The 20,816-nt window shown below is 30.5% G+C and overlaps 1 protein-coding gene and 1 pseudogene across 1 annotated transcript in view; one reads left to right on the top strand and one right to left on the bottom strand.

Moving 5' to 3' along the window:
- Positions 1-20,816, top strand: part of LOC135950599 (transcription factor GATA-6-like) — a 205,333-nt gene that overhangs the window by 33,387 nt on the left and 151,130 nt on the right. Inside the window, exon 3 of the mRNA XM_065500132.1 lies at positions 18,474-18,575. Coding sequence (XP_065356204.1) covers positions 18,474-18,575 — 102 coding nt within the window. The remainder of the gene's footprint in view (positions 1-18,473; positions 18,576-20,816) is intronic.
- On the bottom strand, positions 1,385-2,497 carry LOC135952592 (putative nuclease HARBI1; annotated as a pseudogene).

Raw genomic sequence — 20,816 nt, 5'->3', positions numbered from 1 at the left:
TTTGTAACGCCCAAAAATATTAGTCTAACACCCACCTTAAAGTATACCGATCGACTTAGAATCACTTTCCGTCATAAATGTTTAATTTATATATGTATCTCACATTCAACTCTACTTTATTCTAAGTTAATATTTTGATTATTAATTGCGATTCTTCTAATATTTCGCCAGCTAAATAACAAATATTTTATTCCGTACCTTTTATTTTCATTGGTTCAAGTCCTAAGTTAAAAATTTTGAAAGATTTGTTTTTAGAATTATAACCGTGCAGTAATATTTATATATTTATAGAAGGAGCTATCGGAACGCTCATCTACAGTTATCGAAAGTCCCTTTGTCTTTAGTTATTTGTCGAATACAATACAATTTTTGTGAGTCATTCACCCTTATTGTGTTCGTCGTTTTCGCGGCGTAAGCTAGAAATAAGAAATAAATGGTACCGTGATTGGCAAAAAACGCCAATGAATACGACACTCTTCAAATCTATTGCAAAAATAGTACCGTGTTTGGCGTATTTGCCTATCAAAAGTTCAAAAATTTGTCGTTTAACATTTTGATCACGACGTTATTAATATTATTTAAGAAATAAATGCAATGGAAGGAAATAAAATGTAAGCATGCAAAAAATTTAATATCATTGAAATATAATTTAGTTATTATAGACTTGTGTACATAACTTTGGTGTATATTTCAGAGTAAAGATCACAACTGCCACACAATTTGCGAAGTTAGTAGCAATATTGGAGCAAAAACCATATTTGGCGAAGGGCTTCCATAAAAGTTTAAATAAAATAAATGTTAAAGAGGAGTGGAACACCGTTTCAAAAGAACTAAATTCTATGGGTCTCCCATCCTCTTCCGGAGAAGGTTGGATGAAGGTGTGGGCCGATTTTAAATTTAAATTGAAAAAAAAAACTAACTCATAACAAAGCTGAAAGCTATGCTACAAGTGGTGGGCCGTTCAATAAAAATACTCTTTCAGCTGTCGAAGAAGCAGCAATTAATTTATTAGACATGCATGCTGTTACCGAACATAGAAATCCATTTGGAATTAAGAGAACGCGAAATGTTTCGCCAGACCCCGAGCCAAATTTAGACCCTGTTACTGACATTAACGAAATTGAAGAGCCAAGTACTTCACCTGCGGCACCTATGCTAAATAGAAATAAAAATCAAGAGAAAGAGTTATGCATAGACTTGAAAAATAAATTGTCGGAAATAGAACGATATACCCGGAGAATATGTAAGGCTAAAGAGGATAAATTGCGAAAATACAAAAAGAATAAAGAAAAATACAAAAATCTCATTTAGAAATACCCAAATCCGAACTAGAAATAAAAAGAAAAAAAATTGAACTCGAAGAGTTAATAAGAAGTCAAATGACTTAATTTTTTTCTTGCAGTTGCCGGGCACCAAGTCAACAGCGAAATCTGTTTTTTAATACCCTCCACTACATTTCTTGTTCGGGAATGAATTTCATTAAAGTTACTTTCTGGTGAACCCTGAAGCGCCAATCGGAATGGTGTTATCAGGTACGGCTCCAACGGATAACCTGCATCACCTAGAAATTAACAAAAATTTAATTAGTTTTGATATCAAAATAAAAACAAATGTGTTTTCAAAAATGTATTTACCTAACAGCCATGTGTTTCTTTCTCCATTTTCATATCTTTGTTTTAAGTGATGCTTTAATTCACTTATGTTCCATATTAGAGAATCATGGCTCGACAGGAGAATGTGTCTGAATGTAAGAAATGCGAAGTCTGTGATCGCAAGCCTAAAATGTTTTATACGAATTTAGAAGTATTGTTTGAAAAAATACAATTTTGTACTTAAGCGAATAGAATCCTTTTCGGTTAAAATATTTAAAACGATCTACAACTGGTGGAGGTATAATTGAAACATGTTTTCCATCGATGCAACCAATTATACTAGGGTATCCTGTTTTACGATAAAAGTGTCTTTAGATTTCATTTTGTTTTGCTTCGTCAACTTCAAATCCATCTTGGACACAGTTCACTGTACATCCCTTCTATGTACTCATTAAAGACTCGCTTACTGTTGTTTGGCATAGGTTTACATAATGATCATTCCCAGCACCTTTTTGATAACTGCCTTCGCCGAGTATTCTCATTGTTGCTGTTAGCTTGATTTGATACAGCTGTGTTTCTTTTTGGTCTTGCATTTTGTGTGAAATTTTATTTAAAACGTATTTAAAAGCATCTTTATTAAGTCCAAAATAACTAATAAATCTGAAACAAATAGATATAAACATTGTTACATACCAATATATTTGTAATACGTTATTGTTTTTAAGCTCACTTTTTGTTTGGAAGTTTAAAAATATTTGTTTGCTGTCTTAACTGCTTCCTTACAGCATTTATTTCTTGAATGCTGACTGCTTCTTCATCTTCAGACGATGATGATGAATAAAAAGCTACACTTAACATTTTCACAAGTAAAATAACACAACAATTTCACCAAAAATTTAAAAATTTGACTATATTTACTTTTTTTTATACCCTACACCACCATAGTGGGGAGGGTATTATGCGTTTGTGCAGATGTTTGTAACGCCCAAAAATATTAGTCTAACACCCACCTTAAAGTATACCGATCGACTTAGAATCACTTTCCGTCATAAATGTTTAATTTATATATGTATCTCCACAAATTCCGCTCCAAATTAGTTTTATATACACAAAATTCATGTCACCAAATTTTGTTACGATCGGTCCATAATTAGTCATAGCTCCCATATAGACCAGCTTCCGAAAATCACTTTAACGTGCAAAAATCGCTTAAAAATGTTGGTATAAACACAAAATGCAACATACTTAACTTTAATGTAGACATAAATCACACGACCTAATTTCATGGTGATCGGTCCATAACTGGTCATAGCCCCCATATAAGGCCAACTTCCGAAAATCACTCAAAAATATAAATTATTGAAATTTTAAAAGAAAAATGTTTTTGCTCTTTTACTTAGTGTAGGGTATTATATGGTCGGGCTTGACCTTGTTTGACAGATCTTTAACAGGATGTTTCAAAATCATTTAATTTAGCGTATTCTTTTACATTGTGAATCTTTTACAAAATTTAGCTTGTCGAACATTTTAGACATTTTAGTTTAGTAACATAAAATTCTAAATACGACAGCAACTACGAAAGCTATCGTTTTTCGACTACGCCAAACACAATAAGGGTGATTATTACTTATTTATATTTGGAATTATGTAAAATTTTAAGCAATTTAATAAATTTAAATATATAGGAACATTTATTCGTTTTATTCGATTATTCACATAAAATTGTTCGAATTATTCGTTATTCGAAAATGGCCATTTTTAAATTGTTCGAATAATTATTCGTAAGAAATTATTCGATTAATCGAACGATCATTAGTCGAATGATTACCCTAATATGTACATATAAACATACATATTATTTTCGTTGTCCATATTATATAAAACACACTTTTTAATCAATTTTTTAAAATTTTTCTTACAGTTTGGCTTTTTTTAAAAAAAAGTAAACTGTTTTTTTTTTTAGCAAATGTCAAATGTTACCAGCGTTGTCAGATAAATTTTTAAAAACAGAGTTGCATTAGTAAAAACTCGTTGTTTGTAACTAATTTATATCAAAAACTAGTTACAAACCTGTTTTTGTTTTGTAGGGATAAACTAGTTTATCACCACAAACAACTTATAACAAGTTAACTCAAATTTTTTAAATTTTCACTTTTTGCAAGAAATCGATGTACAGTGGTAATATCTACCCACTGTAAAAATCTTACATCATTTTCTCTACAAATTCACAAAAAAATACAGTTGTATCCATCTTTAACTTTCATTGTAGTGTATTAAAAAATATAGTTTTTTTGCCTACACAGAAAAAATTATATTTCAATTCAAACATTTATCCCATATTGAACTGGTTTCAATTATATCATAATTAAATCAAGTATTCATTTGCTCAAAAACAAAATTTCTTGCTATTTTCTATTGAATTTTGAGTTTTGAATTTGATTATTTTGACAATTGAATATACAATTTTCGTTATTGGTTGAATTTCAAATACAAAAATTATTGAATAGATAATTTTCGTAATTGAAAACACATTTTTGTTATTTTTTGTGTTTCAATTACGAAAATTATCTATTCAATAATTTTTGTATTTGAAATTCAATCAATAACGAAAATTGTATATTCAATTGTCAAAATAATCAAATTCAAAACTCAAAATTCAATACAAAAAATATCAAGAAATTTAGTTTTTGAGCAAATGAATACTTGATTTAATTATGAAATAATTGAAACCAGTTCAATATGTGACAAATATTTTAATTGAAACGGTTTAAGAAATATTTTTTTCTGTGTATACAGAAAATATTTAAATTTTGTTACTTTTTAAATCAAATCGATTTTATTACATACATACACAGAAAAAAGTTTCAACATAAATATTATGATTTGATTTCATAGATTTCAATTCATAACATGTATTAATACTTTCTTAAATAGTATGATTTTTTTCATATTTTATGTTTTCGAACTAAATTTAGAAGGCTTGGAAAAATTTCAATTTCATTTATATTGTTATGTTGTTCAAAAAATATTTGAAAATATCCTTGGAATTTTTTTTATTTTTTTTAAGTTTTTCTGCTTCAAAATGAGAAAATTTCAAATACAAAAATTATTGAATAGATAATTTTCGTAATTGAAAACACATTTTTGTTATTTTTTGTGTTTCAATTACGAAAATTATCTATTCAATAATTTTTGTATTTGAAATTCAACCAATAACGAAAATTGTATATTCAATTGTCAAAATAATCAAATTCAAAACTCAAAATTCAATAGAAAATATCAAGAAATTTAGTTTTTGAGCAAATGAATACTTGATTTAATTATGAAATAATTGAAACCAGTTCAATATATGACAAATATTTGAATTGAAACGGTTTAAGAAATAGTTTTTTCTGTGTATACAGAAAATATTTAAATTTTGTTACTTTTTAAATCAAATCGATTTTATCACATACATACACAGAAAAAAGTTTCAACATAAATATTATGATTTGATTTCATAGATTTCAATTCATAACATTTATTAATACTTTCTTAAATAGTATGATTTTTTTCATATTTTATGTTTTCGAACTAAATTTAGAAGGCTTGGAAAAATTTCATTTATATTGTTATGTTGTTCAAAAAATATTTGAAAATATCCTTGGAATTTTTTTTATTTTTTTAAGTTTTTCTGCTTCAAAATGAGAAAATATGCGCGTAATTGACACATATTTTTTAACAGGATGCTATGCTTTAAAGTTTATGAATGTTTTATCATGTTTAATGATATTTTGAAAATTTCAGATATTGTGGATTCATCTTGAAATATTGGCCAATATATGGATATTATGCAAACATTTTAGAACTAATTCATTACACAATACAATTATAATGCAATTTATTATAAAATATTATTAAATTTATGTAAAAAAAGCAATAAATTGCGTCATGTACAAATTAATAATATTTATGAACATGTTCTTAATCTGAATGAAAAAAGTTTGGGAAAAAAGTCAGGTTCGGTTAAGAATATTTATTACAAAATTCATTCCAATTATGAATTTCTTTTTTCTGTGTAGTATATATAAGTGCGTCATCTCGTTTTTTAAATAAACCGTTTCGGCTATGTAAACATAATTATTTTAATTTTATTGTTCTTCAAATTTGTCACGAATTGTCCTGTTCAAATTTCTTAATTTATGACAGTAATGCAATACCTGCATTGTGGACAAATCCCAAGTAAGCATCAGAAGTCTCAAGTTCAAAAAAATGTTTTAAAACAGCTGAACAATTATCTTGAGAAATCAAATACGTTTTGATTTGAAGTCTTCTTTATAGATGTGCTAAATTCATTAAAAACCTTGATTACAATATTCTCTATATCGAGTTTAAAAATTTAAATCCATTATTTTTCTTAAGCTCAACAAAAACACTTTTTTGTATCCGAAATAAATATTTGAAAATATCCTTGGAATTTTTTTTATTTTTTTTAAGTTTTTTTTATTTGTCTTATCTTTAAAAAAGCTTGTTATTGGCCATGTTTTAATTTCGATCTTCCAATTTAGACTTCAACGATTCAGCAATATCATATCGAGCCATAACAGCCTAAAAGACGTAAGCGCCTTTTAGTTCTCGATCAGTCGCATTATCTCACAAAATACCATGGCTGTAGAATCTACCTTTATGATTTTATAGCAAAAACAATTTAGACTTAAGTACAATTTATTTTCTATATACATATGTATTATGTGACAACAAAGTGGCGCTTACGTCTTTATTCGTTTCAACAAATGAATTAAATTTAGTATTTTTACCTATGTTTGTGCAATATGGAGTTGTGGTAACAAGTGTAAGTCATTGCTTTATCTTCTATATATGTATGTACATTAGGGATATAACCAAATTTTGGCCCTAGGACCACGCGATGGCAAATGTTGTGTTATTATGTAATATCTGGTGAATATGGTGGACTATAATTTAAAAAGCCACAAAACTTTGCGGAATTTGCTTCGGTACCATTGTGCACTTCTTGGCTGAAAATGGCCGGAATTGGAAAAATCGGGGCTAAAGCTAGTTTTAATATAAATATATTTCGATAAATTATTATTTTGTGGTGTTGTAAAACTTTGTTTCAGTTTTCAATTAAAAATGGTAGTTATACTGATTCTAATCACTATTCCGAGCAAAAAACTTTTTCGCAAACATGTTTTGCAAGTGGTTTGAAAATTTTTAAATTTAAAATACGACAAATCTACTAAAGATTCACTACCTGAAGCAGATCAAGATGACATGAGTACTAACTTTAAAGTTAATTCTTTTTAAAACCATTGAACCATTACAGGATAAACATTATTTATATTTATGTAATAGCATTAATTTTCTACTATATGAATTTAACCAATGAATTTAATGTTAAAAACGTTAATTTTAATTTTTGTTATTTCTTATAAATTATAACATAAAGTAGTTTTTTTTTTAAAATCACAAGGACGTAATCGCCGTAACATAAAATATTGGCTAGACATCATGACAGCAAAAAAGGCGTAAGCGACATAAATACCCGTTATCGTGGAAATATGTGAAATAAAATAAATGCAATGTATAGATAAGAAGTAACAGTGCATACATACTCAATTTTACGGTAATACTTCGACTTTAACCAAAGATATTTAAAAAAACCTTCCCCTGTAAAATTTGGTTTTTGGCGCTTACGTCTTTGTTGCTGTTATGACTCGATATGTATAACATTTCGGAATTTGATTCATAGAATTTTTTTGTTTGCATTAAAAACCGTACAAAGTGCGAAAAACCGTACATTTGCGTACTAATTTGGGTGTTGTAAACAGTACAATTGAAAAAAATCAGTACATATACTGTTAAAAACAGTACGTCTGGCACCCCTAATTCAATTACACATGGTTAAAATTAAAACAATATTACACACAATATGTGTAATTGCTAGGGGCGGATTTTCATACATATATTATTGGAAAATATGGGCCTAAAATATGCTTAAAAAAACTAAATATGACCTAAAAATTTAAAAAAATATGCAATTATAGTTTTGTGCAGAAATATAAAACAACTATGGATCGCTCAATGCCCAAAATATATAAAATATAAAGATTGTTCACGATTGGTTGGTTATCTGGTTATAAAATTAAAAATAATCTCTGTGCAGTTAGGACTCTTAAAATTATACTAAGAACTACATAGTTAACTACATAGTTAAGGTTTTAAAATTATAATAGATCTTCTGAGAAAAAGATGGATTTATTAATCCTAATATCTCTGATTACTACTTGCCTAACGCCATAATCTTTAGAGCCTCCATAATGCGACTTACCTTTTAAAATCATCAAAATGTTGATCGTGCTGTAAAGTAATTTTCATCTTGTATGTGAAGTTACAAAATTATTCAGAAATGAAATCTCTTATAAATCGAAATTACATTGAAAATAAATATGAATTTGTTTAATACAATTTATGCATTTTTACACTTTTAAAAAAACTCTAAACTTTTTTGAAGCAAAATGTTTTTGTATTTTAATTTTAAATTTTTTTTTTTTTTTTAACGTTTTATTGATTTATTGAATCTGTCTATTTTGACCTTACAATAAGTATTTAAATCTTATAACTAAAATTAAAACTATTTGCTCTTCAGCAAGAGAGCCATTATGGTAAACTGTCACTCATCTTAGCGGGGTGGTAGATCTGCTCTACGGAGCCTGGATCGGGTTTGGGTCCGCACAAGTTGTCTTGCAAGCGTATTGGGATGGTTTCGCAGCTTCACAATATATTTCTCACGGACTTTCTCGAACTCTTCCTTTACCAATGTCACTTCTAAGTCTCTGTGGATGTTTTCATTTCTTATGTACCATGGTGCTCCCGTCATGGTCCTAAGAATTTTAGATTGGGCCCTCTGTATAAGATCAAAACTGGTGTTGCTAGCCATTCCCCATAATTGAATTCCATATGTCCAAATTGGTTTTAAAACGGTCTTATACAGGATGACTTTATATTCAAGGCTTAATTTTGATTGGTCACTGATTAACCAATGAAAGCTAGAGGCTTTTAACTTCATGTGAAGTCTCTTGGTTTCTATGTGTCGGCGCCAAGTAAGCCGTCTATCTAGATGAATACCAAGGTAGGTGACATAATCAGACTGCGGTATATTAACGTTGTTGAGTGTGACAGGTGGGCAATTTCCTCTCCTTAGAGCGAACGTAACATGTTTACTTTTCAGCTCATTTACCTTTATTCGCCAGTTTTTCAACCATGACTCCACACGTACGAGGTAATTCTGTAGTTGACTAGATGCCATGAGTGGGTTTTCGTCTGAGCTAATAATGGCGGTATCATCAGCAAATGTTGAAATTGTTAGTTTATCGCACGTAGGGAGGTCGGAGGTGTAAATCAAATATAGCGTAGGTCCTAGTACACTTCCCTGTGGAACGCCAGCTCCAATCTTGCATTCTCTCGTCACATAATCATTGTACTTAACTCTGAAAAGTCTATTCGATAAATAAGACTCCAGCAATTTATGAGTACATAGTGGTAGTAAACATTTGATTTTATGTATTAGACCCTTATGCCATACCTTGTCAAAAGCCTGAGCAACGTCTAAAAAGATGGCAGAACAATATTTCTTTAATTCAAAAGATTTTCGAATCTCTCCAGTTAAACGATTGACCTGTTCAATGGTGCCATGATGTTCACGGAAACCAAATTGGTGTACTGGGATAATGTTTCCATCATTCAAAAAAGGTATTATCTTTTCCTGGAATATTTTTTCGAATAACTTCGACAAACAAGGGAGTAGGCTAATAGGTCTATAAGAAGATGGCAGGGTTAAATCTTTACCCGGTTTAGGTATCATTATTATTTGAGAAATTTTCCAATTTTTTGGATAAATTCCTAGTTTCAAGATCGCATTAAACAATATAGATAGCACAATTATTGCCACATTTGGTAGGTTCTTAATCATTGATGGCGTTATTAAATCATATCCCGGTGATTTTTTCAAGTCTAATTTATTTTTAATTACTCTATTAACATCCTCAGGACTAATATCGAATTGGGCTGCATTAGCCATTGTTGAAGCTGGCAGTTCTTCTAGTTCAAACTCATTTGCCGTGGAGTTGGGTTGAAATACTTCACTTAAATGTTCAGCAAATACTGAGGCTTTTTCTATAGCACTTCGTGCCCAGGTTCCGTCAGCTTTTCTTAAAGCGCTTTGTGCCTCTACCGGTGGCTTCATGTTCCTCGTTGCCTTCCAAAGAGAGAAATTTGTGTATTTTGTACTCGTCAAACTTTTAATATATTTTTCGTTTATGCGATCCTCCTCTAAATGAAGGGCTCTTTTCAGTTTTCGTACTGCTGCGGACAGCCTCTGCTTTGCAGCAGGTGATCTATTATGTTGCCATTCTCTTCTGAGTCTTCTCTTTTCGAGAAGAAGTCTTTCAATATCCGAACTTGAAATAGGCGAATTAGTTTTTGGAGGGATCTGGCACCTAGAGTGTTCCAGAGCCGAAACAATCAATGACGTGAAGTCATTAACGGTCCTATCTATGTCTTCCTCACACTGTAAATTAGGATTTGTGTGGATATGACTGCTGATATATTTCCTATATTTTAGCCAATTTGCCTTAAAATACAAAGAGTCCTTAGGAAATCTTGGGGTGTTGGGTCTCTCACAATAATTAATAAATACAGGAGAGTGGTCAGAAGATAGATCATAGGATATTTCTGTGGATATTGCATTCCGAATAATATTTCTGCATATGGCGAAGTCTATTAGATCAGGAATTTTTCTAGGATCAGTTGGCCAATAAGTTGGGTGTCCAGGAGACACAAAATCTAAGCAATTTTTGCGATCAACTAGAGCTTTATACAGCTGTCTACCTCTGGGGTTTACCAATCGCGAACCCCAATATGTATGTTTGGCATTGTAGTCTCCACATGCCAGAAACCGATCTCCTAGTGTTATAAAGAATTCTTCAAATTTTTCCTTGGTCATCGAAAAACGTGGTGGGCAATATATAGAGCTCAGAGTTAGGTCTCCAGCTGGGTATTCAAGGCGAATAGATGTTGCTTGCATATAATCCTTTGAAAACGCTTCTAGGGCATAGTGTCTCAATCGGTTTCTAATTATGATACCGGTACCGCCATGTGCCTTACCATCCGGATGGTTTGTGTAATAAAATGAGTATCCTGATATATTAAAGTTATATCTATTTGTAAGATGTGTCTCCGAAATTAACATCACATCGATGCTTTTATTTAACATAAAATGGGAAATTTCCGATTTGTGCTGGTTTAAACCATTTTAAATTGACAGTTTGTAGATGTCTAAAGAAGTTAGTCGACAACATTTGAAGTTATTATGTTATAGAAATATCATCAAATGTTGTCCACTAAAAAAATTGTTTTTCGAAAGAATATATTACTCATTCACGAAAAAAATTTTATTTTTATAAAAAATTGGGATAATATGCATATAAATGTGCATTTCGAAGTAAAATATAACAAAATATGCATTATCAATAAAATATGCCCTAACAAATCGATACCACTTTACATCAAATTGTGTGATTCGGATAGATAATTAGTCTACATTGTATTGGGACGTTTGAGAAAAAACATGCATTTGCATATAAATCCGCCCCTAGTAATTACACATGAAGTGGCAACACTGATCAACACTGATTTGTGCTTAAAATTCAAAAAATTCTTTTTTCGAATGTGAGCATAAAAAAACGGTTGGTCCGATTTTAACAAAATTTGACATGCGCAAAGAGGAAGTGTTTGAGGAACAAACACTTCCAAAAAAAGCTTTAATATTTTTATTATTTTCTTGACTTGTAGAATTGAAATATGTTAATACTTTTTTATAAAGTGTACATACATACTATTTTATTTAAGTGATACATAAATATAATTTATGATTAGATATGTGTTTTAAAAGCATTTTTAATACAAGAATAATGTTTAAAAATTTCATTCGGTAGTCCGGATAATTTAATATTCCGGATTAGGGTCTGCAATCAATTATCCGGATTATCAAGGTTTTACTGTATAGATTTTTTATTTAAAAAGGAAAAATTATTTTTTTTTAAACTTTGTAATTAGGAATCCCTCAGTTCCCAAAAATGTTTGAAAAATCCCAAAAATGGTATTTTTATGTTCTTTGGCTATAATAAAGAAGTGACCACTTAAAATCCGTACGCACTGTAGTAATCATAACAACGTCCCCTGTTATCAAAATGGAAAAAAATTACATATGTTTTTAACAACAAATCTACCGTTATTCTACAATGAATTGAAAGTCATTATGTTTAGTTTTAAAAAGTGTACCCACAATAAAAAAATAAGCTAGAGATAAAATTGAGCACAAATATCTAGAAAATTCGACTTTGTCGTTTTTAAAATATAGCCAAAATCTGATTTTCGGCAGATATCAGATATAAAAAAAGTGTTTGAATCAGATGTGTGATGTTAAAACAAGACTTCACACATCTGATTCAAAGTTTTAGACAAGTTGACATTACTCAATGGCAAGTTTCCATTACTCAAATACAACTACGAAGTGGTATAATGATAATAATATTGATGTTATACCAAAACACATCAATTAAACAAATTGCCCAAATCTTCGTCCAATCGAGATATATTGGGCAATTGTTAAACGTAAATTGAAAAAGAGTGCAGGTACAGTAAATTACCAGATTTTGATGAGAACAAAGTGGAATAAATATGCTGGAATAACGGTAGAAGTGGGAAGAAAAGTTGTGCAGCTATTAATGGGAGGCATAAGAAGAAAATCTAGAAAATTTATTCGCAATAGACACATATGATAAATTTTATTGTAACACACTTTAAAGTTTTTAGTAACGTATAAAATATTTATTAAAGCAAAAATGAAAAAATATCTTTACAGTTCAAAGTTTTAAATGAGAGTGACATATATAGAATACAAAAAGAAAAATGTCAAAAGCAAAAGTAACAACGTACACATTGTAGAGTTGCCATATCATCTTCAACACTCCTCCTCAATGTGGATGTTGTTTTACAAATAAAACTTAATTTAATTTCATCAAATTCACACAATTAAAATGTTTAACCCTTGGTAGGTTTTTCGTCAAAACATCCGCAATCATATCAGCTGTTGGACAATATACAAGCTCCACCTGTTTACTTTGCACCAGCTTTCTGATATGATCAAACTTTATGTCGATGTGCTTGCTGCGTTTGTGGAAAACTGGATTCTCAGCTAATTTTTGAGCACCTTGGTTGTCAATATTCAAAATTACAGGAACATCACTGCATGCATTTACTTCAATAAGTAATATATTGCTTCCTTTGCCGCATCTAAAGCTGCCATATATTCAGCCTCTGTACTGCTGAGAGCGACTGAAGATTGTTTTCGTGACTCCCATGAAATTGTAGAACCATAGAAGAAAAATACAAAACCTGTATAAGATTTGTTGTCCCCAGTCAGCATCTACGAACCCCACCACAGCTTTGTTATGATCACCCGCTTCATAAATAAGTTTTAAATCTATTGTTCCAGATAGATACCTTAGGATGTGTTTCAATTTGGCCATATGTTCAACGTGTGGGTCCGAATTTCGTTGAGCCATCTTGGACACGGAATGCAAAATATCCGGTCTTGTAGAAATCGCAAGATACATGAGTATACCAACAAGTGATTGGTAATCGTGTTGATCAACTTTCTCACAGTCATCATTACAATTTACCTGATAACCAGCCTCAAGTGGCACCGATACTGATTTGCATTCATCCATACCATATTGTCTCAAAATATCACGAATATATTGAGATTGACTCAATTTATTCGTACCTGTTACTGCACCCAATAATCAAATCATCTACGTGTACCGCTATTAACACCAGATTATTATTCTTGAAAGCCTTGTATAAGCATGGTTCATTATCGCATGGAACAAAATTAATTTGTCGTAAAACACTTTCCAGTTTACAGTTCCACTCTTTACCGCTTTGCTTCAAACCATAAATCGCCTTATTCAAACGTAAAACCTTTTCTGGTGAACAAGCATCAACAAAATGTGTCAGTTGCCGCATATATATCTCATCTTGAAGACTACTATTTAAATATGCTGTACTCACATCTATTTGGTGTAGGTGCATCTTATTCTGTACCGCCAATGCTAAAAGTAAACGTATTGTCGAATACCGCACTTCCTGGAAATCAATTCCAAATTGTTGGTTGCAACCCTTGGCAACTAGGCGTGCCTTGTACCCAGTGCTGCCAACTTTTTTTTTGGAGAAATCGTCAATTTTAAAAAAAGTCGTCAAAATTGTCAAGTTAAAAAGAAAAATGTCGTCAAGAAATCGTCAAGACAAAAATACGTTAAAAATACCAAAAACATTTTTTTATTAACTTTTTAATTATTTTTATTTTATTTACATGTAAATAAAGTTATTATTTAATAAAAAAAATATTTAATTTAAAAACTGAGAATTATTTAACTTAATAATCTTTTGAAAAAAATATTCCTTGTAATGTTGAAGAATCCAAAGCATTTCTGATTTTTGTTTTATTTAAATTTACAATATTAAAAATTCTTTCAACATTGGCCGACGAATGTGTGAGTGTTAAAATTGGGAAGGCCTTCGCATTATTGACTCTCTTTAAATTAGAAACATTTTTCCAATGTTTCGAGTTCGGTGAATTTCATATTACGTAATTCTCGAACTTCATTATCAAGTTCTTGATATTCTTTTCCATTTAATAAATTTGGAATAAGTTTGGCCAATTGTAAAATTGAATCATTTTTTTTGTTCAATGGAGTTAATCTTTCTAAAACTTTATCGCCAAAATCAAAATGTTTTAAAATTTGTGAAACCAATTCAATATAAAATTGGACGCTGTCTGCCTTTCAATTTGTACATTGCAGAAGGGGACTTACAAAATTTGAATTTTAGGAAAAAAGGTTACCATATGTTTTGCTTTTAAAAAATCGTAATTTTTGTTCGCGGGAAAAATGAAAAATGAAAAATCGTCAATCGTCATTTTAATAAATTTGACTTAAAAAATCGTCAAAGTTGGCAGCGCTGCGTACATGTGAAAACAAAAACAAGAGAGCTGATTTGACAGCTCACTGCAGCTCGCTGATTTAAAGATATCTATCCAAGGCGAATTTATACAAGGTGGAGTCAGTCAATCAGCTGATTACTCGTTTTTCGCTTGTTTGGTTCTAACATCTGTCAAAGCTTGTTTTTATACTTCAATATCTATATATTCTAAGCTAATTAACAACATATTTATATTTTGCGTAAAGAAGTAAAGCCCTCACTATTAAATTATTTACACTATATTTAGTTTTAATACATATTTGTTTAGATTTTAATTTCTATTTTTTTGACATTTGTTAAGACCATTTGTTGTTTTTGTAGAACTACCACCACCTTGTATGAATTCGCCTTGATATCTATCCTACAATTTTGTATCTAAAGCAGTGATGTTCATGCCATACAACAATTGTTCAAAAAATTTACACACATTTGTTATGCTCTTTTAAAGAGAATAACAAATGTCTCATTTTTTTAGAAATTCATTAAGCATTGTTGTTGGTTGGTTTTTGGACGAAGCATAGCAAACTCTCGCGTTTCAATTACAATTGAACACAAAACAACAAAGTCAAAAATAAATAAAAAATTTGAGAGAATTTCGGCCGTATAATGTATATTCTTTCATTTCCTTAAAATTAAAATTATATTCATTTAATAAATTGGTTATATCTGGCAAAAATTCTAACTGTAAACATTCTTTATTTTGTTCTTATTTTAAGTGTTTTGCATTATGTTTGCTGGGTAGCTCTCTCACCAATACATCTTCATTTTTATTCTTGAACATCATTGATCTAAAGCAATGATGTTCATTTCATTGTGCTTTCGCGCTGAGTAACAACACACATATTCTTATTCTCTTTTAAAGAGCATAATAAATGTCTCATTTTTTGAGAAATTCAATAAGCATTGTTGTTGGTTGGTTTTTGGATGAAGCATAGCAAACACACGCGTTTCAGTTACAATTGAACACAAAAAAACAAAGTTAAAAATAAATAAAAAATTTGAGAGTATTTCGGCCGTATAATGTATATTCTTTCATTTCCTTAAAATTTAAATTATATTCATTTAATAAATTGGTTTTATTTGACAATAATTCTAAATCTTAACTTTTGTTATTATATTAATTGTTTGACATTATGTTTGCTAGGTAGCTCTCCCACCAATACATCTTCATTTTTATTTTTGAACACCACGTCCCTGCCAGCAATTGGAAGTTATATTTTCGATATGTATACTAAAATGTGTCTCTTTTGTGTCGCAATTATGCTCATCTTAATGTACATTTTAGTTATAAACAAAGATCCCAAAAAATTAACTTAATAGATAATATTAAAAAGTACATTATGATACAAGAACGATCCATTTTAGTATACAAGTGAATATAATTTTTGGTTAGTAAGAAATTTTACAATAACAAATTACATTAATACCGACTTTTTACTGTTTACATTTTAAAAGAAAGAAGAAGAACATGACAATACTCAGTATATTTATGAATTTTAAAATCATCGGTTGTGTTAAATAAAAAGTGTGTGTTTTAACTTAAGTTCAAATTAAATAGTGATAAATAAAGTTTTATTAAATAATTAGTGATTAATTTAAATTACATTTGTAATTGAAGTGTTTTCTTTTTTAAAAAAAGAGAAGTAACACTCAGGCAATTAATATGCCTATATTAAATGTGTTACTTTCTTTGGAAAGGGGATATAGAGGAAAAGGTGGTGAAAGGAGGAGAAAAGCTTTTAATTGACAACTCTGCAATTGCGCGTTATGTTTGTTATTAGTGCAGGTTGCAGCGCCTCAGGTGGTGATATGACGCCTTAGTCAAGCCAACAACCTTTATTTAATTATTTTTACTTCGGTGGCGTTTTAGTGTTATACCACCGAAGGAGGGCGCTGTGATAAATATTAGTTATTAGTAAACTAATAATTATTATAAACTGATGTTGTTGATTGGCAGCGGCTGGGAATCGAACCCAGGCCACAAATACCATATCATGCTTAATGATCAAACGCGCTAACCAATTAAGCCACAGCACCCTCAATTGAAGTGTTTGTTCAAAGTGTATCAATAAATAAAGTTTTTTTTAAAGATATAAGCGATATTCACTGTTAAGTGCGAATGGTCTAGCATCATTGCAAATGCAAAATTTTACCGTAATCCAATAACAAAATACACACAAAAACATTTACAATTTTGCATTTGCAATGATGCAATACCATTCGAACTTAATACTGAACTCCGCTATAGAGTTAGTGCAATAACTAGTGAATTTTTTTTGTTTAAATGTAAATACGTATTCCAACTAATTAGTGAAACATATTTTATATAATTTTTTATATGTATGTACTCTAATTTTTAAGTTATATCATTATTTTATTTATTTTTAATGTAAATAAGTATATGCATGATGTTTTCATAACTGGAAAGCAATAAAATATTTCCATTTTAATGCAAGAAGCAGAATTGGAAACATTATCTTATAATAATAATACACTAAATGGATAGAATTGGTAGGTATCATATGCGTGGCACGTTTTTTCCCGCACTCTGACACTATTACGATAAGAAAGCGATATCATATTCGATGAGTTTCAACTTCAAGATGATACGTTTGGGACACTTTTTGGATAGTACGAGTAATTGTTGGCAGGGGTGGTACTGATCTAAAGCAGTGGTGCTCAAACACATACCATCAAAGCTTTTGTTGTGTTGGTAAAACAGCGGAGAATAAAAACAACAACAACACCACAATTGATTTGATTTTGTTCTCTGAGATGAAAACAAAGCAACAAACACATGATCATTATAAGACAACACACAAGTAAGCTTATAGTGTATGTGTATCAAAGTAACGTCAGCCTATCACCAAGGTTGCCAATTTAGCCATTTTCCGGCTAGATCTAGCGATTTTATTTTCATTTAGCCATAAAATAAAACAGTATTTTTTATTTGTTTAATTTATCTAAAAGGAAAAAAAATTATTGGTATTACAATATTTATCCTCATTTCCTCAATCTCTGGTTATTTTTTATCGTGACGATATACTGACAGTTCTCATACAAAAATTCTATTAATTGGAAGTATATCGTTACGAAAAACGATAACCGGAGATTGAGAAAGTGGGAGTTAATCTGCTAAACCCCATTAACACGAAGTCGGTAAAAATTATTTTTGAAAACTGTCAGTATAACTATTAGTTAATACATAACCATAATTCGTGGTAATGGGGGCAAGAAATGTAATATTTATGAATTTATATTCAGTTATTTTTGGGTTTTAGCCATTTCTAGCCATTTTTAATTCTTTTGAATCTAGCCAATTCCTGAGCAGAAGAGTTGGCAACCTTGCCTATCACGCGTACTAGGGAATTGTAATATTGAGCGACACTGATCTAAAGGTAGGGTCACTCATGAGAAATATTTATTCAAAAAAGCGTAACCACTTTTATTAGCACAAATTTGTTTGACGTGTTTACTCTTACAAGTGTTTTGTAAGATCAAATAGCATAAAATAAAACAATTTTTTTGTTTTGAATAGTCGTAAGTAATAGGAGTTCTTTTGGTGTTATTGTCGTACTTTTGCCAAAGCAAGCTTTGTACATTTAAGAAAAATAATACAGCGAAGTTATTTATGACCAACTAGAATGTTTATACAGAACACTTGTTGGTATGTGAACCCTTTGGGAACAAAATTTGGAAATACTATTTAAAATACTATATAAATGCCTTCTATTTTTTACTTACAATTAATAAATTAATAAATTTCGTTTACATTTTTAGATTGATGGTAATAAAATTTTTAAGAAGAAAAATGTAAATTCATATATCAATAATCCCAGTTGTGCTACGACTAATTGCGAAGTAGTTTTCCGCGATAAAAAGGTATGTATGCAAAATATTCTACTAAAACAAAGCAATGTACTTATGTAGAGTTTCCATTTCGGTTTTAACCGAAACCGCAATTTTTCAAGGTCTAATGGTAGGATCACTCGATTGCCTCAATACACCAATTTTATACAATTTTTATTGTGCTGAATTGGGGCCCAATAAAGAAATTCTCCCAATAAAATTCTCATTAATCACATAATTGCCTCATTTTACATAAATTTGATTGCCGTAAATTGCCGCAAAAGGGTTTAGTCACACGATTGTTCTAGAATACGGCCACTATGAAAAACAGCTGTTGTGCTAGATGTTTAATTTTGTTTTGTTTACATAAATATACCAAATTTTAATCTATTTGTGAAAAAATGATTTGTTCACTAAGAAAAAAGAATAAAATTGTGTCGGCTTTAATTATCGTGTGTGGACTTGATGAAGAAAAAAATGAATAAAAGAAAAGAAGTATATGGGTCAGAGAGTGGTTCACAAAAAGAAGCACTGAATTTCCCATAACACAATACACATCACTTTTTTAAATTATAATAAATACAACAATGAAAACTTATTTACTTTCGAAAATAAATGCTGCCACAAATAAATATTGCAAAAAAAAGTAATATTGCCGCGAAGTGTCTTCTTTGATTGTCGCACTAGAAGACAATAAAAATTGGTGTGTTTTTAACGTTTTATTGGTGTATGGTTGCCTCTCAAGCTTTCACATGATTGCCGCACAGGGTTGCATTTGATTGGGCCAAATAAGCACAATATTGTTGTGGTTTGACAAATGAGCCAATAAGTTGTGAAATCACACGATTGAGTTATAAAATAGACCAATAATTGGTGCATTGCGGCAATCGTGTGATCCTATCTTAAAACCGAAACCGACAATTATTCTTCGGTTTTTACTTTTAATCTATTTTCAGTAGAAAAATTCAAAATTTAGAAATTAGAAACAAACTTTTTCATCCAATATCCCTAAAAACAGATTCTAGCACATTCGAAAGGTATTATTAGAATAAAAAAAAGTACAATAAAGTCCCACATTTTGTATTCCTTATCAGCATAATGATTGGGGGTCCATTATTATAGAAAATGCTAAAGAAAGGTATCTTTTGTGAATTCTAACTCATTCAGAATCATGTGTACCATTTTGAAGAACTCCTTAGTTTGGTTTAGTTCCCCTTTTTTGGTATCATAATACCATTGAGTCCCCTATTCTTGATTATTTCTTTACTGAAAAGCATATTAGCATTAAGTTGACCGTGAAATCACTGGCAATATTTGCCGAAAATCACCTGCCAACGGAATCATTTCACCATCAAATCGTCTTTTGTTGTTTGGTAAATCTTGCAATGTTTTATCTAATGCCTCCAAAGACTTTTTATGCGCCATTGTACACTCATCTCAAATGATCAGTTTGCTTTTCTGCAAAATTTTGGCCATCGCACTGTTCGTGGAAATGTAGCATGTTGGATTTTCATTGATTTCAGTTCGACCGCCTTCCAACAACGTAGCTGCAATTTTTGATGAAGCAAGTGCAATATCATTCTGCGAGCGTATCATTGCCAAAATCAACGTGATCAAAATAGTTTTTCCAGCTCCACCAGGAGCGTCCAAAATAAAATCCTTCCAGTTCCATCTTTCACAACTTTCATAAGAGTGTCATACGCATATTTTTGTTGTCGATTCAACAGGGAACGTTGTTTCAACTGTTTCTCTCGAGGCATCACATTCATATTGTTTTTTGCATCGCAACTCTTGATTAAATGCGTAGTTCATCGGACGATTGCGATCTCAGATAATACCTTGTTCTACATCATCAAGCACATGTCCTCAATTACTATTGTTACGAAATTGTACTTGAATTCAAATATAACGATTTTAACGGCTGATTTAAAGTTACATAATGCTTTTAAATAGCAGTGCCTCTCAAACTGTAACATATCTGAGGGTAGTATTAACATTGAATAAAAGCTTTGAGTTGATCATTGATCGTAAGTATGGCAACGCTGAATGTTTGCGAATTCGAAATATACGAGTTTTGACAGTAAAGAACATTGTAAAAAGTTCACCAGAGATGGCGTGTGTATATTAGGGTGGCCCTTAATAAACGAAAGTTGGATTTTGGCCATTCTCACCCCCCAGTTTGGTGAACATTAGTAAAAAAAATCATCCTGAAAAAATTTTAGGTAAATCGGTTGGGGTTAAGACGTGCCGCAAGCCCTCTGAAGTTTTGAGATG

The sequence above is a fragment of the Calliphora vicina genome, chromosome 2 (genome assembly GCF_958450345.1).
Source record: "Calliphora vicina chromosome 2, idCalVici1.1, whole genome shotgun sequence".
Lineage (NCBI taxonomy): Eukaryota > Metazoa > Arthropoda > Insecta > Diptera > Calliphoridae > Calliphora > Calliphora vicina.
The sequence above is the reverse complement of the archived record's forward strand: the minus strand, read 5'-3'. Positions and strand labels throughout refer to the sequence as shown.